The sequence below is a fragment of the Solenopsis invicta genome, chromosome 3 (genome assembly GCF_016802725.1).
Source record: "Solenopsis invicta isolate M01_SB chromosome 3, UNIL_Sinv_3.0, whole genome shotgun sequence".
Taxonomy (NCBI): Eukaryota; Metazoa; Arthropoda; class Insecta; order Hymenoptera; family Formicidae; genus Solenopsis; species Solenopsis invicta.
In genome coordinates, this window is record NC_052666.1 from 14,933,055 (window position 1) to 14,953,026 (window position 19,972).

The 19,972-nt window shown below is 33.9% G+C and overlaps 1 protein-coding gene across 1 annotated transcript; it reads right to left on the reverse strand.

Annotated features, from left to right (window-relative positions):
• Nucleotides 1-15,075: 15,075 nt before the first annotated feature.
• LOC105204285 lies at nucleotides 15,076-16,985 on the reverse strand. The gene is made up of 4 exons (XM_026140203.2): nucleotides 16,329-16,985; nucleotides 16,006-16,244; nucleotides 15,761-15,923; nucleotides 15,076-15,286 (listed from the first exon to the last, which is right to left on the reverse strand). Exons 1-2 carry the CDS (start codon nucleotides 16,756-16,758, stop codon nucleotides 16,069-16,071), a joined length of 606 nt encoding a protein of 201 aa, XP_025995988.2. The 5' UTR covers nucleotides 16,759-16,985; the 3' UTR covers nucleotides 15,076-15,286; nucleotides 15,761-15,923; nucleotides 16,006-16,068.
• Between the last annotated feature and the right edge of the window lie 2,987 nt (nucleotides 16,986-19,972).

Consider the following 19,972-nt stretch of genomic DNA (forward strand, 5'->3'; position numbering starts at 1 on the left):
ATATATGTAATTATTTCGTTTTTATATTCGGTTGTACTTAGGGGTAATTGAGTGTGTAACAAATAATCATGATCTGTTTCTTCTGTATGCAAAATATCTAACCATCGGCTATTTGAATTTTTATATGTTGTAGCATTAATGATATCCAATGAATTTTGTGATGATGAAATATGCAATATGGGTATATTCTCCAAGGGTATGCAATTACCGGAATCTTTCTCGCGTATTTCTACATGTACAATTAATTTCTTTAAAGCAGATTTGAATTGTTTAACAGTTGGATTATTATTATGTCCGCCATGGGATCTTATACTACCAAATATTAACTCTAAATGGTCTTGGCTGACTTTGTACATTGGTAAATAGTCCAAGAAATTGTTGTCAATACAAGTAAACTTATATAGATGTAACATACTTTCAATATTGATTAAAAAACCGAGGAAACCTGTTTTTAGTTTAGACTGTAGTATGCTTTGATGTCTGTTTTCTTGTAATAATGACAATTTTTTAATATAGTTAGCACACTTTTCGACTTTTTTAGTTATTTCCGATAAATTTGTTACGCTTATCGGCTTTTTAAATCCATATTGTCTTTGGTTTTTAGAATTCAAAATATCAAACAGATCATTGAACATTGATGTAAACTTAATTGTTTCGGAACAATGTTGAAATTGTGATAATTTTAATAAATTTTTACAAAATTCGAACGAAGTTGCAACTGATGCGCTTAATAATTGTGATGCTAATTTAACTTTCATTTTATGCATGCGTCTAAGTTTATTTGCTAAATGTAAACCTTCGACTTCTTGTAATTTGTGCAATTCTTCAAAATACTTCCATTCAATTGTATCCTTAGTGTTAGCATAAAGAATCTTCAGTTTAGCCAATGTATTCCGTATCAATTTCAACATATGGCTAGGATCCAAAAATACATAAACGTTGAAATCATTAGATGGATGTTTGAACCATGTCTGAAAATTTTCAGAAAGATTTAAATTGCATCCTAAACTCTGGAACATTGTTAAATTAGAGCATAAACCATCACACGTGAGTGACACAATTAACATTCCAGCTTCTTGAAGTGCAATCAGGCATTGAATAGTTAAATTTTTCTTCTGTTCAGCATTTATGCCATTTTTTAGATAATATGCAATTGGCAATTTCCAAGAGTCATTGATGCATACCACACAAAAAAACCAACGCTTCTTTAGTCAGTTTTGTTGAATCACATTCTACATTACTACCGCAGTCAACGTAACCGACAAATTTATCTTTGCAGTAATCCACATGCTGACGTATAGCGACCTCGTCAAAAATTAAAGCACCTATCAATTTATATGAAACAGAACGTGCATGCAATTTTATAGCCTCTAAAGCTTCAAAGTTAATACCAGGTTCTCCATCAACTGAACGATACCACTTTGAAATGGTTTTAGGATGAGGTAAAGCATTATAGAATTTACAACAAAATTATATGCTCTAGGTGAATAATAGTGTAAAGATAAAGCAAACTGACGTAATTTAGGAGGATATTTCTTGGCTATAGGTAAGAGTTTCTTTTTTCTTATATCACGTTTTACTAATTTTTTCGCACCTTCATTTAAATGTTGCAATATGTCACCTTCATCTTCTGTTATTAGGTTTCGTTTCTGTAATTCCTTTAAGATAGTTTTTAAATCACGAATTTTCTTCTTTGCTTTCTTGTGGGTATAATTTATGATATGAAGCTTTCTTTTAAGAGATTTTACTTTTTCTCTATGAATTTTTCGCATTAGAACTTTGGTAGGAGAATTAAAAATCCTATCAGGGGAGATGCTTGTTGAATGATGTACTTGAGAATTTACATTATGCACTGCAGCACATGTTTCATTATTTACAACATCTGTCTCAAGCAAATGACAAGAAATATTTTGTTAGTCATCACATTGTGTATATGTTAAATATATATATATATATTACATTATTTCTTACATTAACATGTGGGAAAGCATCTATCTTTAATTTTTTTAATGTTACATGTGATTCATAATCTTGTTTGTCAAAATGCGCAGAACACACAGCTGCTTTTTTCGGTGGACACCAATATTTTAAGTTTAATGCTTCAAGCCATTTATTTTTTCTATTAATATCTTTTGGTAATCTAAAATTACGAATTATTTAAATACCTTATTATTATTATTATTTAAATACGTATAAACATAATTTTTTAATTAAATAATAAATTTCTTGCAAAAATTAACCAATAGATATATTCTAACTTACAAATGAAATGAAAATTTTTCTGTTTCTTTTTCTTTTTCTTGCTGCTCCCAATTTTTTCTATTGCAGTTATTCCGATTACTGCACCCAGATACAATGCAATAACTCATTGTAAAATATTCAAAGAAGCACGAAAGTGTATAATTGAATAATCGCAAAATGCAATGAAGCCATGAAGCTGTATGCAGTTTGAAGTGACAGCTAAGAGCCGAATGATTCCGAACAACTCCGAATCAAACCGATGTGCTGGTAGTCGCCCCTTACCGCTAATCTCAGCGCCACCCCTGTCCTATCTAACAGTATAAGCTCCGTCTACCTTAGTCTATGGCGGTGACGCTCGGACGGACGTAACACAACTTAGATATTACGCGCGGACGGACAGACGGAAATCAGAGCGTGCGGACGGACGAACGGTATTTACACGCGAGTTTCGTGACGGTCGGCCTTTAACGCGGTATTGTACACGGATCTATTTACAATGTTTCGCGGGATTTCCGAGCCGAGATTCTCGGAACTCGGAATCCTTGTTGACGCGCGAGTACCGTGGCCTTGCCGAAGGCCGCGGCCACGGCCGTAGACGACGCGCGCGCGGTACAGCTGTACTTAGTCCCGATTCCGGCGCGAGGCGGTTAATACCGCGATGGTCGGCGGTGGTGATCGACTCACGCCAAGAGCTCTTGGTAGAGGTGCGGAACTCCACACCCCAGGTCGTGAGTCGATACCGAGACGTGACGGCGGATCGGGAAGTGCCGACTACCAGGATCTCCTGGTGGAGCCCAAGGTGAACTTGAGCCCGTGAACCGACGGTCTAGGAAGGCGGATGGCTCGTGTCAAGATCGCTTGACGGAAGCTAAGGCGTTTAACTCCTTGTGAGCACTCGGGATAGGCTTTCTTCTGCGGACGAGAGATCGGACGGAGAAGAAGAAAGCCTCGACTCTCGGAGCGGCGGCGCTTATATACCTGAATCTCGAGGGCAGGGACGGTGCGGGGGTACGGAACGATACGGAATCGGTGGGGGTCTCCCCGCCGCTCGAGATCGGTCCAGCGGTCGCCACTCCGGTCGAGCGCGTGCGCGCGGAGATCTGTCACGGCGATCTCACGTGCGGATGCGTCAACGCGCACTACGCCGGTGCCATGTGTCTTATTGGCGGTACGCGCCGTGTTTTTGCTGTCCGGCGATTGTTCGGCCGGACAGCCCGGAACGGTGGACGGTCCGAGGGGGGAAAGGCGGTTTGTTACACAATAAAAGGTCGCAAGTAAGTTATTATCGAGGACAGCTAGTGTATTAGTGGTGGACGACGACGACGACGACGACGACGACGACGACGACGACGACGACGACGACGACGACGGCGACGACGGCGACGACGGCGACGACGGCGACGACGGCGACGACGGCGACGACGGCGACGACGGCGACGACGGCGACGACGGCGACGACGGCGACGACGGCGACGACGGCGACGACGGCGACGACGACGACGACGGCGACGACGGCGACGACGGCGACGACGGCGACGACGGCGACGACGACGACGACGACGACGACGATTTTTAAACTACAAAAAATTGGCGCTGTTGTTTTACAACATTTTATTTAGATTATATTTAGACATCTAGCAGCGCCAATTTTTTGTAGTTTAAAAATTTTTTATTTTAATAAAACATTCTCATTTCTGTATCAAGTTACTTTATATTTTTATAATATATTCTTTTTTATCAAACGCAACCACAGTGTTCCTCTTATCCACCTTTGCAAATATTATATCCGATTTATTAGAAATAATTTTGAAATAAATTTTGTAGAGAAATGTGCCGAAAAGATTTCTAAGTTTAGCTTTGATTAGTGTTATCTAAATTTTTTATGCCCTTGACAATAAGAAACAATTTATTTTTAAATACATTACTATACTGTGCACGAAGTCTAGCAAAATTATTTTTGATGGATTTTATATATTTTATATATTTTTTATAAAAGAGAGAAGTAACGATTTATTTGTCACGTAGTTATCATTACTTTTTTGGTAACAAACTGGTAACTGCATTATTTTTTATTTTTTGTAACTGTAACGGTAAAAGTAACGGTAAAATAACAATAAAAATAACTGTTAAATTCGTTACCGTTACTAGAAAAATGTAACGTAGTTACATAACGTCGCATAACAAATACAATAACTGTTAAATTCGTTACCGTTACTAGAAAAATGTAACGTAGTTTACATTTTTCTAGTAACGGTATTGAATTTAATAGATACTTTTCTCGTTATTTTACCGTTACTTTTATCGTTACAGTTATAAAAAATAAAAAATAACGCTTATAAAAAATAAAAAATAACACTTACCAAAAGATTGTTATCAAAAAAGTAACTGTAATAGTAACTACGTTACAAATAATTCGTTACTTCTTATGAAAAATATATTATATAAAATAATATATAAAATATATTATACAGGTATAAAACGTAGTTACATTTTTCTAGTAACGGTAACAAATTTAACAGTTACTTTTATCGTTATTTTGTTAATTTATGATTGTTACGTCTGACGAGAAAATTTTTTATTTTTCCGCGCCATCCGTACTAATAATAGCCTAATTAGAATCCGGAAACATCCTCCGATCAATTAAATAAATCCCACATCGGTATCATAAATCGATATCGCTCGATTTCAAATCTCATACGGCTTGGCTACATCGCGATGCCGCCCCCTCGACGCGCAACACCCGTGAGCGTCCATCAGCGCGAGACAAACATTGTGCGCGCCGACCCCTCGGCTCGCGACCCCCTCTAATACCACCAAGCTCCGCGCGTTGGAATTCTATTCATCTTTCCAATTTAGTATAAAATATTAGGAACGGCAAATTTATAATTATCGAAACGTGATCCTCTCATGGACGTTTCCTATGCTGCGCCATGCAACTCTGATCGAAACAACTCTAAAATCGCGGCCAATAAAAATGATTTTGAATCAATTAATCTCTTACGAATGATAATAAAACCTTAACTTTTTATACGTAAAACTACTGTATGTGCTTGGCGCTATCGCCTCGCACACTCTCAATTATAATATAATTTCTATTAAATTCTATTAATTTTTTGAGCACTGGATTTCGCGTCGGGGCTTGGTATGCGGTGCCCCCGCGAGTCGCAATCCCCGGAGAAGTCTACAAGCGCTCGCGCAAACTATAGGCGCAAGCCGCGCGGTCGCGGAGCGGGGCGGGCTTCTAAGGGCCACACGTTACGAAAAACTATTGCACCGAATTTTCTGGGAATCTGAGGAATCGTCCCGCGACACCTCTTGCTCATATCCTTGCCTATATAAGGAGCAAAATCGGAGCTCGAAAAGCAGATCAGTTTTGTTGGTCGAGCGAGAATCGCTGCCATCGGCAACCGCCAACGTGCAGACCTTCAGGTACGATCTCAACAACGGGTGGGTTTTACTCCTGACGAAGACGTTGGTCTTCGGGGTGGCCCCGGTCGAATCGCCTCTTTCCCTCTCTCCCCTTCCCATCAGAGATCCTGAGGGTTGAACCACACCTAGCATTAGCTAGAGTGTGGCCTCACTCGTTTCTCTGCTCCCCCTCCTTTTCATCCGAGCGTTGGAGAAGACTCGCGAAAGCGACTCTCCGACGTCTCCCCTCTCTCCCTCTCCTACGGCGTCGAAGAAGACTCGCTAACGCGACTCTTCGACTGCATCTTTTTTCCTTTCCTATCCCGTCAAGGAAGACTCGCTAGCGCGACTCCTCGACGCATTCACCGTCTCCTCTTTTCCCGAATAATATCCACTTCCAAGGGGGCGTTCTAACGGGTGTCCACTCCGACCCAGCGGATTCGTCTCTCACAACGTATACTCGTAATTTCGATTAGTTTCTTATCAGTAATAATTTGTTTCACTAAAATTCGTGGATCATTCACACTGACCTCTCTCTCTATCAATCGCTATTGCGTTGAAATTGTTCTTCAGAAGACCGGTAAGTCATCAGCTCATTTATACATTCACGTGGATATTCTTCTCACTGATTCAATACATCCCAGCCAGAAATGATTAGTCGAATCGACGTCGATTCGACGTCGATAACACTGGTCGATCGACGATCGAAATGTGTAGTCGATTCGACTTAAAAATGGGCTTAAATTTCGACCAGTCATCGACAAGTCGATTTGATGTCGAATTAATACTAATTCCCAGCGAGAAATGACCTATCGAATCAACATCGAAATAATATCATTTTGATGATTTCGATGTCGAATCGATGTCGAATTGACGTCGATTTTGTTATCATTTCTCACTGAAAATATCTAAAGATGAGATTATAACAGGTAATATTAACGTGAACTTGAGTAATATCGAATTGCTATTTATTACTGTAATATATTACTTTAATATGTGAATAAAATGTTGAGTGAAAATATAAATGCATATGTGTATTTGCCAAACAAAATATAATTAGAAATGCTTATCTGTTTCTTTGATTTTTTTATCACGTCTTCCAAAACTTTCATCATCTTGTTTTTGATATAGAGCATTCTTTAACCATTGTTCTATGTATAATGATAAATTCGTAACAGATACATTAGGTCTCTTGTTATGAATTGCGCCTAGAAATAAAATGTTTTGTGTAAAATTACTAATAGACACAAATAAGAAATATTTGATGGCAAAGTATTTTCCTACTGTTATAAAAAATAAAAATAAAATTTATAAAGTAATATGTATTCACTTATAATCACTTCCCACAACAGTAATTTGCAAAAAAGTCTCTTTTGATTGCCATCGCCTCGAAAATTGTATTTACATGCAAGAGAATTACTAATAGCTGCAGCCATAACTAAATACAATACTTCACTATCATTCACTTTAAATTCTTCTTTGGCTTTTACTTTCATTTGTGAAAAATAATGTACCTAATATAATAATGTAAATAAAAAAAAACATTATTTAACTAGAACAAACTATTTCACAATTAAAACATAAAATCAAATCAACATAGTAAAATATTCAAACAGACCTTTAGCTCTTGAAGAATACACCAATAACAGTGAGCGCTCACTCAACTGTAAAACGCAACCATTCAAGAAACACAATTGCAATTCGCGCCAAATCTAAAAGCGTAGCGTAAGTGATGCATACTTATATTAGCGTACACTGCCGTTCGATAATAGTAATAGTCGTAATTTATCAACTTTATTTGCATGATAATGATCAATGTCGGCGCATTTCGAGAATATAGTTAATAATAATATAATAATATAATAACAAAATAACATAATAATAAAAAAATCTTTTTCCTACATTTTTCATTTTACATTTTCATAGAAAGCTTATAAAATTTGACAATATTTAAGGTTTTTAAAAATTCCTTTAGAAAAATTTCAAATATGATGAATTCTTATAATAATTATAAATGTTATAAGATATGAAAATTATTATAAATATACATGTGTATGAAAAATGTTAGCGCAGCTTAGTGATATATTTATTGTAAATGCCCGGGAAAAAATATTTTATATATAAATTATGTCCAAACATAAATATATATGATTATATATATTTACATGTAATTTATATTTATGTTGTGTATATTTATATGTAAATAAATATACATATAATTATATAAAATTGTATATATAATTACATATAATATAATTATATATACGGACATATTTTACATATATGTGTATATAATTATATAATAATTATATATAAAAAAATTTTTTTCCGAGTGTCATTCTTTTATAACAAATGTAACAATTTTTAAGATCCATTTATTGCTATTAAAAAGTTGTTAAATCATGCAAATGATATATGCATCTCTACATAATTTGCAAATCAAGATTATATACAGGTTATAAGTTGATTTAATTGTGTATGCAAAAGAACACATATCGCATTCCAATATCTCAACTTTTTAGTGCATAAAAACAATGTAATAAAAATATATACTGCGCCTTCCAATTTATGTTGATCTACGTAAAATTGAATAAAAGTCAATAGAAATTTTACAAAAATATTTGCAATTACTCAATAAACAATTTTTATGACAAAGTAGAAAATGATAAAAATATCGACTAGTTTTCGACCATCGACCATTTATCGACGCATCGACGTCGAATCGACGTCGATTCGACTAATCATTTCTGGCTGGGATCTCTTCAAGAAGCCATAGGCCGAAAAGGGACCGCGGCACCGACCCCGCAGACTGCCGATCATTACCGAGAGCGAAAAAATCAATTTAAGGTTGACCCGGGATGGACACAAGAATTTTTATTGTACCCGCGGTTAGGTCGTACAGTTATTATCTTTTCTGTAGTTTCCTTATGTTCATAAATATATGCTATCAATTCAACTTCGTGCACGCTCTGTCATTCATTTAACCCCACGTCAAGCTCAATCACGCATGTCCAAACTCCTTCGACTTTAGTAAAATATTATTAAACCTTTCCAAATTCACTGCGTATTCATTACACAATTACATATATATATATATATATATATATATATATATATATATATATATATATATATCTCCCAAAATATCTCCTAGTACTTGCGTAAACGAATTGTCGTGCGTCGGGGCGTGTCACCGCACGATTCCGAACCAAGACTGGTGACAGCTGCCTATATCTCAGAAGTAAAATCCAACCAAAACTAAGTAACGAGCAAGATCTACGTCCCGGATCGCAACCTCGCGAATCCGCAGACGTAACAACTGGTGACAGCAGTGGGATACCAAAATACCACTTATTCACTAAAACTAACCAAAGAACAAGATCTACGTCCCGGATCGCAATCTCGCGAATCCGCGGACGTAACAATGATATAATTCTTAATCTTTATTTTTCTATCAATATTCATAGCTCGTTACCCAGTGAGAAATGGTATATCAAATCGACATCAACTTGATGTCGATTTGATATCGAAATGTGATATCGATCCTCACATCGATTTCGATATTTAGGTGGTCACAGTTTCGATCATCGACATCGAATCGATGTCAATTCGACTTCAATCATCGATATCGTATTGACGTCGAATCAATGTCAATTCAACAAAATGTTTCATTGTACCCGCCAGGTATCGATCATGTAACTTTCCCCAAGGCGAAAAGGTGAAATCTTTCGCCATTAAAGTTAATGGCAAAATTTTTCACTTTTCACCTTTCCGCTCTAAGGAAAGTTACATGATCACTACTCAAAAAATAATAATGAAATTGACATTAATTCGACGCCGAAATCATAAATATTCTAAGTTACAAGCTGACGTTGTTTATCGTCATTTTTGACGTCAAAATATCGACAAATAACGTTAACTAACCATCAGATATGCTTTACCAATTACAGTTAGATTAAATTAGCAGGGTGTACGGTCAACGGAAGAAAGGTTGCAGCACACAATACATTTTGTTGCAGGAGTAGACTGCGTAAAGGCTGCGATGATGATTGGAAAATTAGGTCATGATATATTTCCTTATTTGTCCTCCATAAATATCAATTGGCTCCTGATAATATTCATATTGATAAAATTCTATTCTATCTAGTAAATAATTTTATTGAATCCAATTTATTCAATCAATTATTCGTAGAGAAGGAGACATTGTGGCTATTGTAAACAGAACAACTACCCCTATATTTCTATTATTAGGTGACAAAATCTAACAAGTGCTTACAGAAGTATTCATTTAGTAGTCCGCCGTTTTTTTTTGTGTGGCTCTAATATATCAATACATAAAGCTTACAATTGTTATAAGGCATTTTTACTTTTGAACACTTCAACATTTTTTCAAGGTACATTGCAGCACATAATTACATATACTTCCTCATTGTTTTTAAACTTGAGCACGTTATCACACGAATGTATGTAAACTCAAATGTTTTTTGTGTTATTTTACTTTTTATTTGGTTGTATACATTTCAGGTTATGCAAAGTTAAACAGTAACATGAGATTTTGTTAATATAGCTTTTTAAAAGAAATTTTCATACAAAAATATTTTTTTAGATAAATTGATTGTCACTCTAGAAGTCTGCGTTCAGAAACATTACAGATATTATTTTATTCTTGTTATTTAACGTTAAATATTATCTCTAATAATATTTTTAATGTTTCTGAACGAATGAAAATTTTAAACAATGGAAAATAAAAAATCGAGTAAAAAATATATAACTTTATAACAAAATATTGTTTTTTAAACTAAACTATTTTTTGAATTGATTTTTGAATTAGCAGTATTATTACCACTTTTCCTCTTCCACCGATTATGTTATGCATTACATTTTTATAAATCACATACTAACAAGGAAACACAGGGAAGTGTCCGCCTCAGATTAAAACAAGTTTTTAATATGTTGTAGTACAGATAAAAATAAGGGACGCGTATTTTTTTATACGTGCCCATACGCACTTTAAGGGGGTGAAACACCCCTTTGAAGAAAATCAGTTTTTTTCTTTCTAAGCGTATGCCGTCGAAACTATAAGAGATAGAAAAAAATGTTTTAAATGAAAGTTGAATGGCTCGAAGAGTAATTTATAACAGCGGAAAAAAAAATTTCTTTTTTTAATTTTTTTTAATACTTTCCTCCACTTACCTATTTCTTTTCAAAATTTTTATTTTTTTTATAATCAAAATAAAGCTTATTTTATTACGAATTCAACGGTATATGATAAAGTTACGATACAACATTCCCATTTTCCAAAAATAATTAAAAACCTCTCTACACGCACGGTACGCGCACCCGTCCGCGCGTTTGTGCACTACGGAAGTGACTCCCTCCGATTTCGACATGCCTTTAATATGTTGTACAGTTTAAAATAAGGGACACGTATTTTTTACACGTGTCCTAATACATTTTTAAGGGTGAAACACCCCTTTGAAGAAAATCGGGTTTTTTCTTTCGAAACGTGTATCGTCGAAACTATAAGAGATAAAGAAAAATGTTCTCAATGAAAGTTGAATGCATGTTTTTCTCGCATAAGATGACAAAAACATTTCGAAGACAGTCTGTGTCTAACATGAAAATGCAGACATTGAAAAAAATATTTACTACAAAATAAAACGACACTACAATAAAAAATAACAACAATTACGGTGTTGTAAGACATTAATTTCTTGTTTAGAAAATAATATGTAATTAATACAAGTTAAACATTTATTTATTGGTCTACATGATTCGACTAGAATAGTTGTTTTCTTCAACATTTTATAGATAAGGAGACTTGGATTACAAAAAATTATTACTCACACATTCCATATCTTCACTATCTAACGCCAGCTCATCAACTAACAACAAAAGAACTAACATAAAACTAATTAAAAAATTAGTTAGAAATTTCATTTTTTATACTGCGTTTATACAATTCAATTAAAGTATTTATTAAATTCCATTAGTGTAGAAATATGCATAACCACGGTACTGGCGCGTGTACTTTGGGTCATTTCCTTACATACGTAACTCTTGAATCTATACATGTCAATACTGCCGAGACGTAAACATTCTATTTCAAGATAGGAAATGACCCTAAGTGCACGCACCAGTAGCGTGGTTATGCATATTTCTACACTAATGGAATTTAATAAACACTTTAATTGAATTGTATAAATGCAGTATAAAAGATGAAATTTCTAACTAATTTTTTAATTAGTTTTATGTTAGTTCTCTTGTTGTTAGTTGATGAGCTGGCGTTAAATAGTGAAGATATGGAATGTGTGAGTAATAATTTTGTGTAATCCAAGTCTCCTTATCTGTAAAATGTTGAAGAAAACAACTATTCTAGTCAAATCATGTAGACCAGTAAATAAATGTTTAACTTATATTAATTACATATTATTTTCTAAACGAGAAATTAATGTCTTACAACACCGTAATTGTTGTTATTCTTTAGTGTAGTGTCGTTTTATTTTGTAGTAAATGTTTTTCTCAATGTCTGCGTTTTCATATTAAACACAGACTGTCCTCGAAATGTTTTTGTCATCTTATGCGAGAAAAACATGCATTCAACTTTCATTGAGAACATTTTTCTTTATCTCTTATAGTTTCGACGATACACGTTTCGAAAGAAAAAACCCGATTTTCTTCAAAGGGGTGTCACCCTTAAAAGTGTATTAGGACACGTGTAAAAAATACGTGTCCCTTATTTTAATCTGTACAACATATTAAAGGCACGTCAAAATCGGAGGGAGTCACTTCCGTAGCGCACGAACGCGCGGACGGGTGCGCGTACCGTGCGTATAGAGAGGTTTTTAATTATTTTTGGAAAATGGGAATGTTGTATTGTAACTTTATCATATACCGTTGAATTCGTAATAAAATAAGCTTTATTTTGTTTATAAAAAAAATAAAAATTTTGAAAAAAATAAGTAAGTGGTGGGAGAAAGTATTAAAAAAAATTAAAAAAAAAAAATTTTTCCGCTGTTATAAATTACTCTTCGAGCCATTCAACTTTTATTTAAAACATTTTTTTCTATCTCTTATAGTTTCGACGGCATACGCTTCGAAAGAAAAAAACCGATTTTTTTCAAAGGGGTGTTTCACCCCCTTAAAATGCGTATGGGCACGTATAAAAAAATACGCGTCCCTTATTTTTATCTGTACTACAACATATTAAAAACTCGTTGTAATCTGAGGCGGACACTTCCCTGTGTTTCCTTGTAAGTAATAAATACTTCATTACTTTAAGTCTAAAATATCATAAGTAAAACTTTGACAAATATAATTATTGAAGTTTCAATATGAAACACTGATTATTGAAAAAGTTATTTAATAAAATAAAAATGAGTGTCATTATATTATCTCCTCTTCTACTAATTTTAAAGTATATGTATAAATCTTATATATAGTCGTTTTGCAATGAGTTGTTAGTCGTTGATAAGATATCAAAAACGAAATTAATCGTGTTATAAGGCAAATACAACTGTGTTATTTGTAATTATAAACTATATTATTTCATTTTAGATATAAATTTGTTACGATTAACGACTTATGACTCCCAAATAGCCACACTGTTGAACTACGACTAAACCCAGTGAGAAATGGTATATCAAATCGACATCAATTTGATGTCGATTTAATATCGAAATGTGATATCGATCCTCACATCGATTTCGATATTCAGGTGGTCACAGTTTCGATCATCGACATCGAATCGATGTCAATTCGACATCAATCATCAATATCGTATTGACGTCGAATCGATGTCAATTCAACAAAATGTTTCATTGTACCCGCCAGGTATCGATCATGTAACTTTTCCTAGGGCGGAAAGGTGAAATCTTTCGCCATTGAAGTTAATGGCAAAATTTTTCACTTTTTACTTTTCCGTTCTAAGGAAAGTTACATGATCACTACCCAAAAAATAATAATGAAATTGACATTAATTCGACGCCAAAATCAAATATTCTAAGTAGCAAGCTGACGTTGTTTATCATCGTTTTTGACCTCAAAATATCGGCAAATAACGTTAACTAATCATCAGGTATACTTAAAAATTACAGTTAGATTAAATTAGCAGGGTGTACGGTCAACGGAAGAAAGGTTGCAGCACACAATACATTTTCGTTGCAGTTTTATTAAATAACATAAATATTATATGTATTATATTAAACATAATAAAATGAAGATTGCACAAAAGACTAAAGAGATATTTAACGAAATAAAATATTTATTATAATAAAAAATAAACATTATTATCTAAATTAAACAAGAATAAATGCATACAGTAGATAATAAAAAATACATTTTTAAAAATGCAACAAAAAAAACAAATTCTTTAAATGTATGAAAAATAACTATAGAATTATATATTAGATATAGAAGAAAATGACAAAAAAAAGAGTATCAGACTATTGGATCTGTACTAGTATTCAAATCCAAAATAGAATAAAATAGTTTGGGACGATTTGTTTAAATTGTACATGACTTATTTTTAACAGTCATCCTTAAAATTAAGGGGAAGAAAATAAGTTCTTAGGATTCGAAAGCTTTCGACAGCGTAACGTCAGATAAAACATGCTAAATAAAACAGCAAATTTTTAGCCAAGTTATTTTACATCGCAAACATGCCAGGTATGTTTAACAAAGAATGACACAACTCTTGTCTTAAGGAATATAACTTTTTCTTAAAATCCTAAAACAATAGGGCATTTTTATCAAGGATCAAGAATCTACAATGACACAGCAAGCGCAAATCAAAATATTGTCCAATCAGCTTGTTTCGTGATCGGAATTGAGTTTTAATAATTTGAGTTCAATATTAATTCATAAACGACATTATACGTGTTGCCACAGAGCATAAAGTGCAAATAACACGTTTTATAATCACTTGTGACATGCTCCATTTTTGTCTCTTGTTAACTCTTTCTTGGTTTATCACAGCTGAGGCAGAGGTGGGAAGGAAGAGGATTTATGAAGAAATAAAACTAGCAAAAATCCTCTATTCTTTATAATCCCACCATTCCTTCTCGTACCCTTCATGGACAAGTTCTAAAAGCATCTTTCTCCGGCTATCCCAGTATCTATATTTATCCTGAACCTTTTGTTTAATACCTGCCAGATTTTCGCTCGTAATATCCCTTTCAAGATATTCAGAGGGGCACTCCTCTAGCGCTCTCCAAATCCTTTTGGTTCTCTTCAAAAATCACAGACTGATTGTTCTTTTTCACATAATAAGCAAAAACGTAAGTGTACATAAGAGTCTAGTGTCTACAGGAACACAAAATGTCAACTGCCTTTTTTAAAAATTGCACCTCGATCCACAACATATTATGTTGCTGCATTTTTTCCATCTTTTCCTTTACACTGGCGTATAAATGTTTTATTTTATAATTTAGTCAAAGAAAATTCAGTTGCCTTTACGAAACGTTTTCATCAAATCTCTCGTAGGTTCAATAAACTCAGTTTACACATACTTTTTTACACGTTTGGCGACGATCAATAGTCCCATCTAATTGTGTGCGCCATGCGTTGGCTAGCCATAATTTTGCGACATTTTCAGCTGCAGACATTTCTTCCATTTCGAAATATAAAAGTAGTGCACCTATTGTAAATAAATACATTAGATTATTAAGTTGCAAAAATAATTTCAGACTTGTTAAGATCATTTAAGAAACCAGTTATTGTCAACATTTTTTAAAAATTATTTCATTTTTCTACAACTAGACAATTAGATTTTTATATACTCAATTTTCGGTCCTAATAGTGTATTTTAAATATTTAAGATAAAAAATCTTATTAGTAAAGATTCTAGCAAATGTATAGAATTTTATTCCAAAAATTTCAAGACAAAAACTCTTCTAAAAAAAAAAATTATAAAAATTAAAAAAATAAAAACATGAGTTATTTTGTCTTAAGTGCACTAAGTTGTATCAATATTAAAAGTAGAAGAAATAAAATAGCAATACCTAAATTTTTACCATCTTTTAATTATAGTAAAGTTTCTTAAATGAAAAAATATATAACAATAATATTACATTTTCAAGTCAACAGAAATACCGTAAGTATTTTTGCTCACCTAGAATAAGTTCCCATATCTTCAAAGTCTCAAACTTTTTCTTTCCTTTCGCTCCTTGAAAGCTGAATTTGTTAGCAACATTGTTGCATACAACATTTGTTAATAGTTTCCTGAATGAACCGTCTAGACTATTTTTATTAACAAATCTTCCAAGATACATACTCTGCAAAAGAAAATATAAAATTACGTAATTTCTTTGAAACATAGTCATTACTTTCGGCAAGAACACACAATGAAAAACTTACGGCAGCTGATAAATTTACATCATTTGACAAAAATGTTTCCAAAGCATTTAATTCTTCTTCAGATTAAACTGGAAGCAAAGGGAATCTTGTCGGTCTTTTAATAACTTTGTCACTCGGAAGTATGCATCTACATAGTTTCTCCTGATTCATTAAAACAAAATCCAGTTTCCTATTCAATTCTTTTAATTCTCTCTTTACCTCATTATGAAATGTTGTGATGAGATGTATAAGAGAAACATCTGCAAATCAAAAGATACATAAATCAAAAGAAACATAAATCATTATACCTATAACAATAATTTTTCCTTAATTTACTTTCTTACCTGCTTTCTTACTCTTAGATGAACAACTGCTTTCATTCTTGAAAGATGAACTTATGCCTGCAGCAGAAAATGGTAGACTTTGCAAAGGATTAGTTGATCGTTTCAACTCACTTGATGAATTACTCTTTTCGGATGAGCTGGGCGAAAGAAGTTTATCTATAGAAGATGGGCAATGTTCAGAAACAATTTCCTTCTTTGAAGTCAATTGACTATTTTCAATAAACTTTTCAAAATTTTGATGGACTCCAAAATTCTGATTTTCTAATAAATCACAATCGTTTACATTTTTATGGTCAGATGTCTCGTTATTTTGATGCAGGGATGTTTTGCAAGGTTTTCGAATATTTGTATTCGACAATAACTGACGAAGTTTTTCAGAGAGCACGGTATTTTCATTTTTTTCTTCCTGCATTTTTTCCCTCATGTTCATGATACGTTTGGTCACTTGATTTTCTTTATCATTTTGAGATTTGCAAATATTTATCTTTTTCGGTGATTGTTTCTCCTGGGAAGTATGCTGGCGCACTAAATCATGCGTAGAGACGCTGAATCTTCGTGATGCAATGAAAGGAACAGGAGGAGGTACTGGTACTAGTTGCTTTAGTTTTGAAAGACTCTTGTTGGTTGGACGCCTTGTTTTTTTTATTGCAACATTTTGCGATCATGCACTTATATGCAGGCACACACGTTAAATACTTTATAGCCAGCTTCTTTTATAGTTGTGGCTATCTTCCAAACGTAGTTTTATTTAAATTCTTTTTTTACAGGAAACAATAGTCTGCAACAAAATAATAATTTCACATTAAAATAGAAAACACATAACCTTAAATATGTGCATAATAGTAACAATTATTGAAGAGATACAGAACAATCATATATTAAAAATATGTTCAAAAGTAATAATTTAATTTATTTATTCTGTTACTAATATATAATTTATGATAAAAAAAGGGAGAATTACCTATATAAAGCGATGATACGTTGTACACTTCTGCCCACTTTAGCCGGCCGGTACTTCGCAAATCAATGATGTGTTCGATGAATATCAAGTAGCAAGAAAGCAAAAACAATGTTAAAAAGGCAAAGTCTGTGCACGAGAACAACCACGTTGCCGATTGTGATGCAATCGACGGGTACAAAAATATGAGTAACGGGCGAACACGTCCGACCCGTATGCGGCCCCAAATGGACTCAGAGACGAAAGACGAAAAGAGGTTAGAGGAACAGACCGCGGTGCGGCGAGCTTTTCACTGCAACTCTCGCGAGTATCGAATTGATATCAAATCGACAACAAATGGATATTCAATAAAAACAAGGAAAAACATTGAAAATCTTGAAAGAAACATTATATTGTATTATTACTGCTACCAACAAATACGAATATCATAACATCGAAATAATCACGAAATATTTGAAATTTCGATGTTCAATAACCCGGAAAAATCACATCGATGAAATTTGATCAAATCGACATCGATTCGACATCGGTTCGATGTATCATTTTTCACTGGGAAGTACTCATTGTAAAACGGCCATTAGAAACCATTTAAGAGAAATCTTTTGAGTAGAATCATGATAATAAAATTAATAATGGTAATTTTGGAAAAAATACTTACAGGCCTATCGTCCTCTGACATCGTGCACTTATATGCAGGCACACACGTTATACACTTTAGCCAGCTTCTTTTATGTGCCTATCTTTCGAAACGTACAATTTTATTTCAATTCCTTTTTTACAGGAAACAATAGTCTGCAACAGAATAATAATTTCACATTAGAATAGAAAACACATAACCTTAAATATGTGCATAATAGTAACAATTATTGAAGAGATACAGAACAATCATATATTAAAAATATGTTCAAAAAGTAATAATTTAATTTATTTATTCTGTTACTAATATATAATTTATGATAAAAAAAAAGGAGAATTACCTATATAAAGCGATGATACGTTGTACACTTCTGCCCACTTTAGCCGGCCGGTACTTCGCAAATCAATGATGTGTTCGATGAATATCAAGTAGCAAGAAAGCAAAAACAATGTTAAGAAGGCAAAGTCTGTGCACGAGAACAACCACGTTGCCGATTGTGATGCAATCGACGGGTACAAAAATATGAGTAACGGGCGAACACGTCTGACCCGTATGCGGCCCCAAATGGACTCAGAGACGAAAGACGAAAAGAGGTTAGAGGAGCAGACTGCAGCGCAGCGACCCACCGCGCCGCGGCGCTTTTCACTGCAACTCTCGCGAGTATCGAATTGATATCGAATCGACAATAAATAGATATTTAATAAAAACAAGGAAAAACATTGAAAATCTTGAAAGAAACATTATATTGTATTATTACTGCTACCAACAAATACGAATATCATGACATCGAAATAATCATGAAATATTTGAAATTTCGATGTTCAATAACCCGTAAAAATCACATCGATGAAATTTGATGAAATCGATATCGATTCGACATCGGTTCAATGTATTATTTCTCACTGGGTATTATATTTAAGATTGTTGAAAAAATAGTTGTAATATATAAATATATAAATTATAACTTTCATCAATCAAAATCGGCTTCTAAATCTGGAGAATTACAACAATTTTTAAAATCAAAAAGGATCTGACATCAAATTATTAAAGAATTTTTCCAAAATGAAAAATGCATTCATTAAATTTAATACGGCGTTATCCAGCAGTGCATCAATCAAAGACTGTTTAGTATAGGTAATTCTGTACTATCACAAGAGGTCATCTACAAGATAACATAATGGTGTACCAACTTTTGTTAAAAATAAATAGTATATTAATACGATAATAATGTAATATACCGGGTGTCCCAGACCACCCGTCCCACCCGATTTTTTCGTAAACGCGACATTTTAAAGAAAAATGTTTCAGACAAAAGTTGTAGGGTTTTAAAAGATCTATTTACTGATTTTATCAGTTTGACCTTGGATGGCGTCGCCAAGGTCAGATCAAAATAACATTAACTTTTTTAAATAGGACACCTCATTTTTGGTTCCAGAATCTAATAGCTGGTGTCAAGACCTTTCCAAAACACTATAAGAAAGTTTATTTTTGTTCAGTACTTTCCGAGTTGTGAGGCTTGAAAGTTACGGTGTACTGTTACCTTCAAGCGTCATAACTCGGAAAGTCCTTAACCAAAATAAACTTATTTATAGTGTTTTGGAAAGCTCTCGAAATCGACTACAAGAAAATGCAATGAAAAATATACCTGTTTCAGACCACCCGTCCCACCCTTTTAAAACGTAGGGATGTGCTTGTACAAAAAAATGGCTCAGACAAAATTTGCATGATTTCGAGGGATCAACCTGATGATGATCTTGAATTCGACCTTGAGATCGATCTTGGGCATAAAGGTATAAGTCAAAGTAACATTTTTAAAATGTAAAAACGAAATAATCGGTGCCGCCTGTAGGTATTAGCGTTACCTAAGGTGTACCACGTGTAGGTAACAAGATCGTACTTACACCTTATCGGGGTGCTTTTTTAAGGTGGTTCCCCTCGCCGTCACCTTTGTCGGGGTGCTTTCATAAGGTGGTTCCCCTTGCCGTCACCTTTGTCGGGGTGCTTTCATAAGGTGGTTCCCCTTGTCGTCACCTTTGTCGGGGTGCTTTT

Bases quoted from the DNA above. Each gene is read 5' to 3' on its own strand.
- LOC105204285 (XM_026140203.2), bottom strand. From the start codon at position 16,758: ATGAACATGAGGGAAAAAATGCAGGAAGAAAAAAATGAAAATACCGTG. The intron at 16,245-16,328 runs GTAAGAAAGTAA...TTTGATTTGCAG, and splicing joins ATCTAAGAGTAAGAAAGCAG to ATGTTTCTCTTATACATCTC.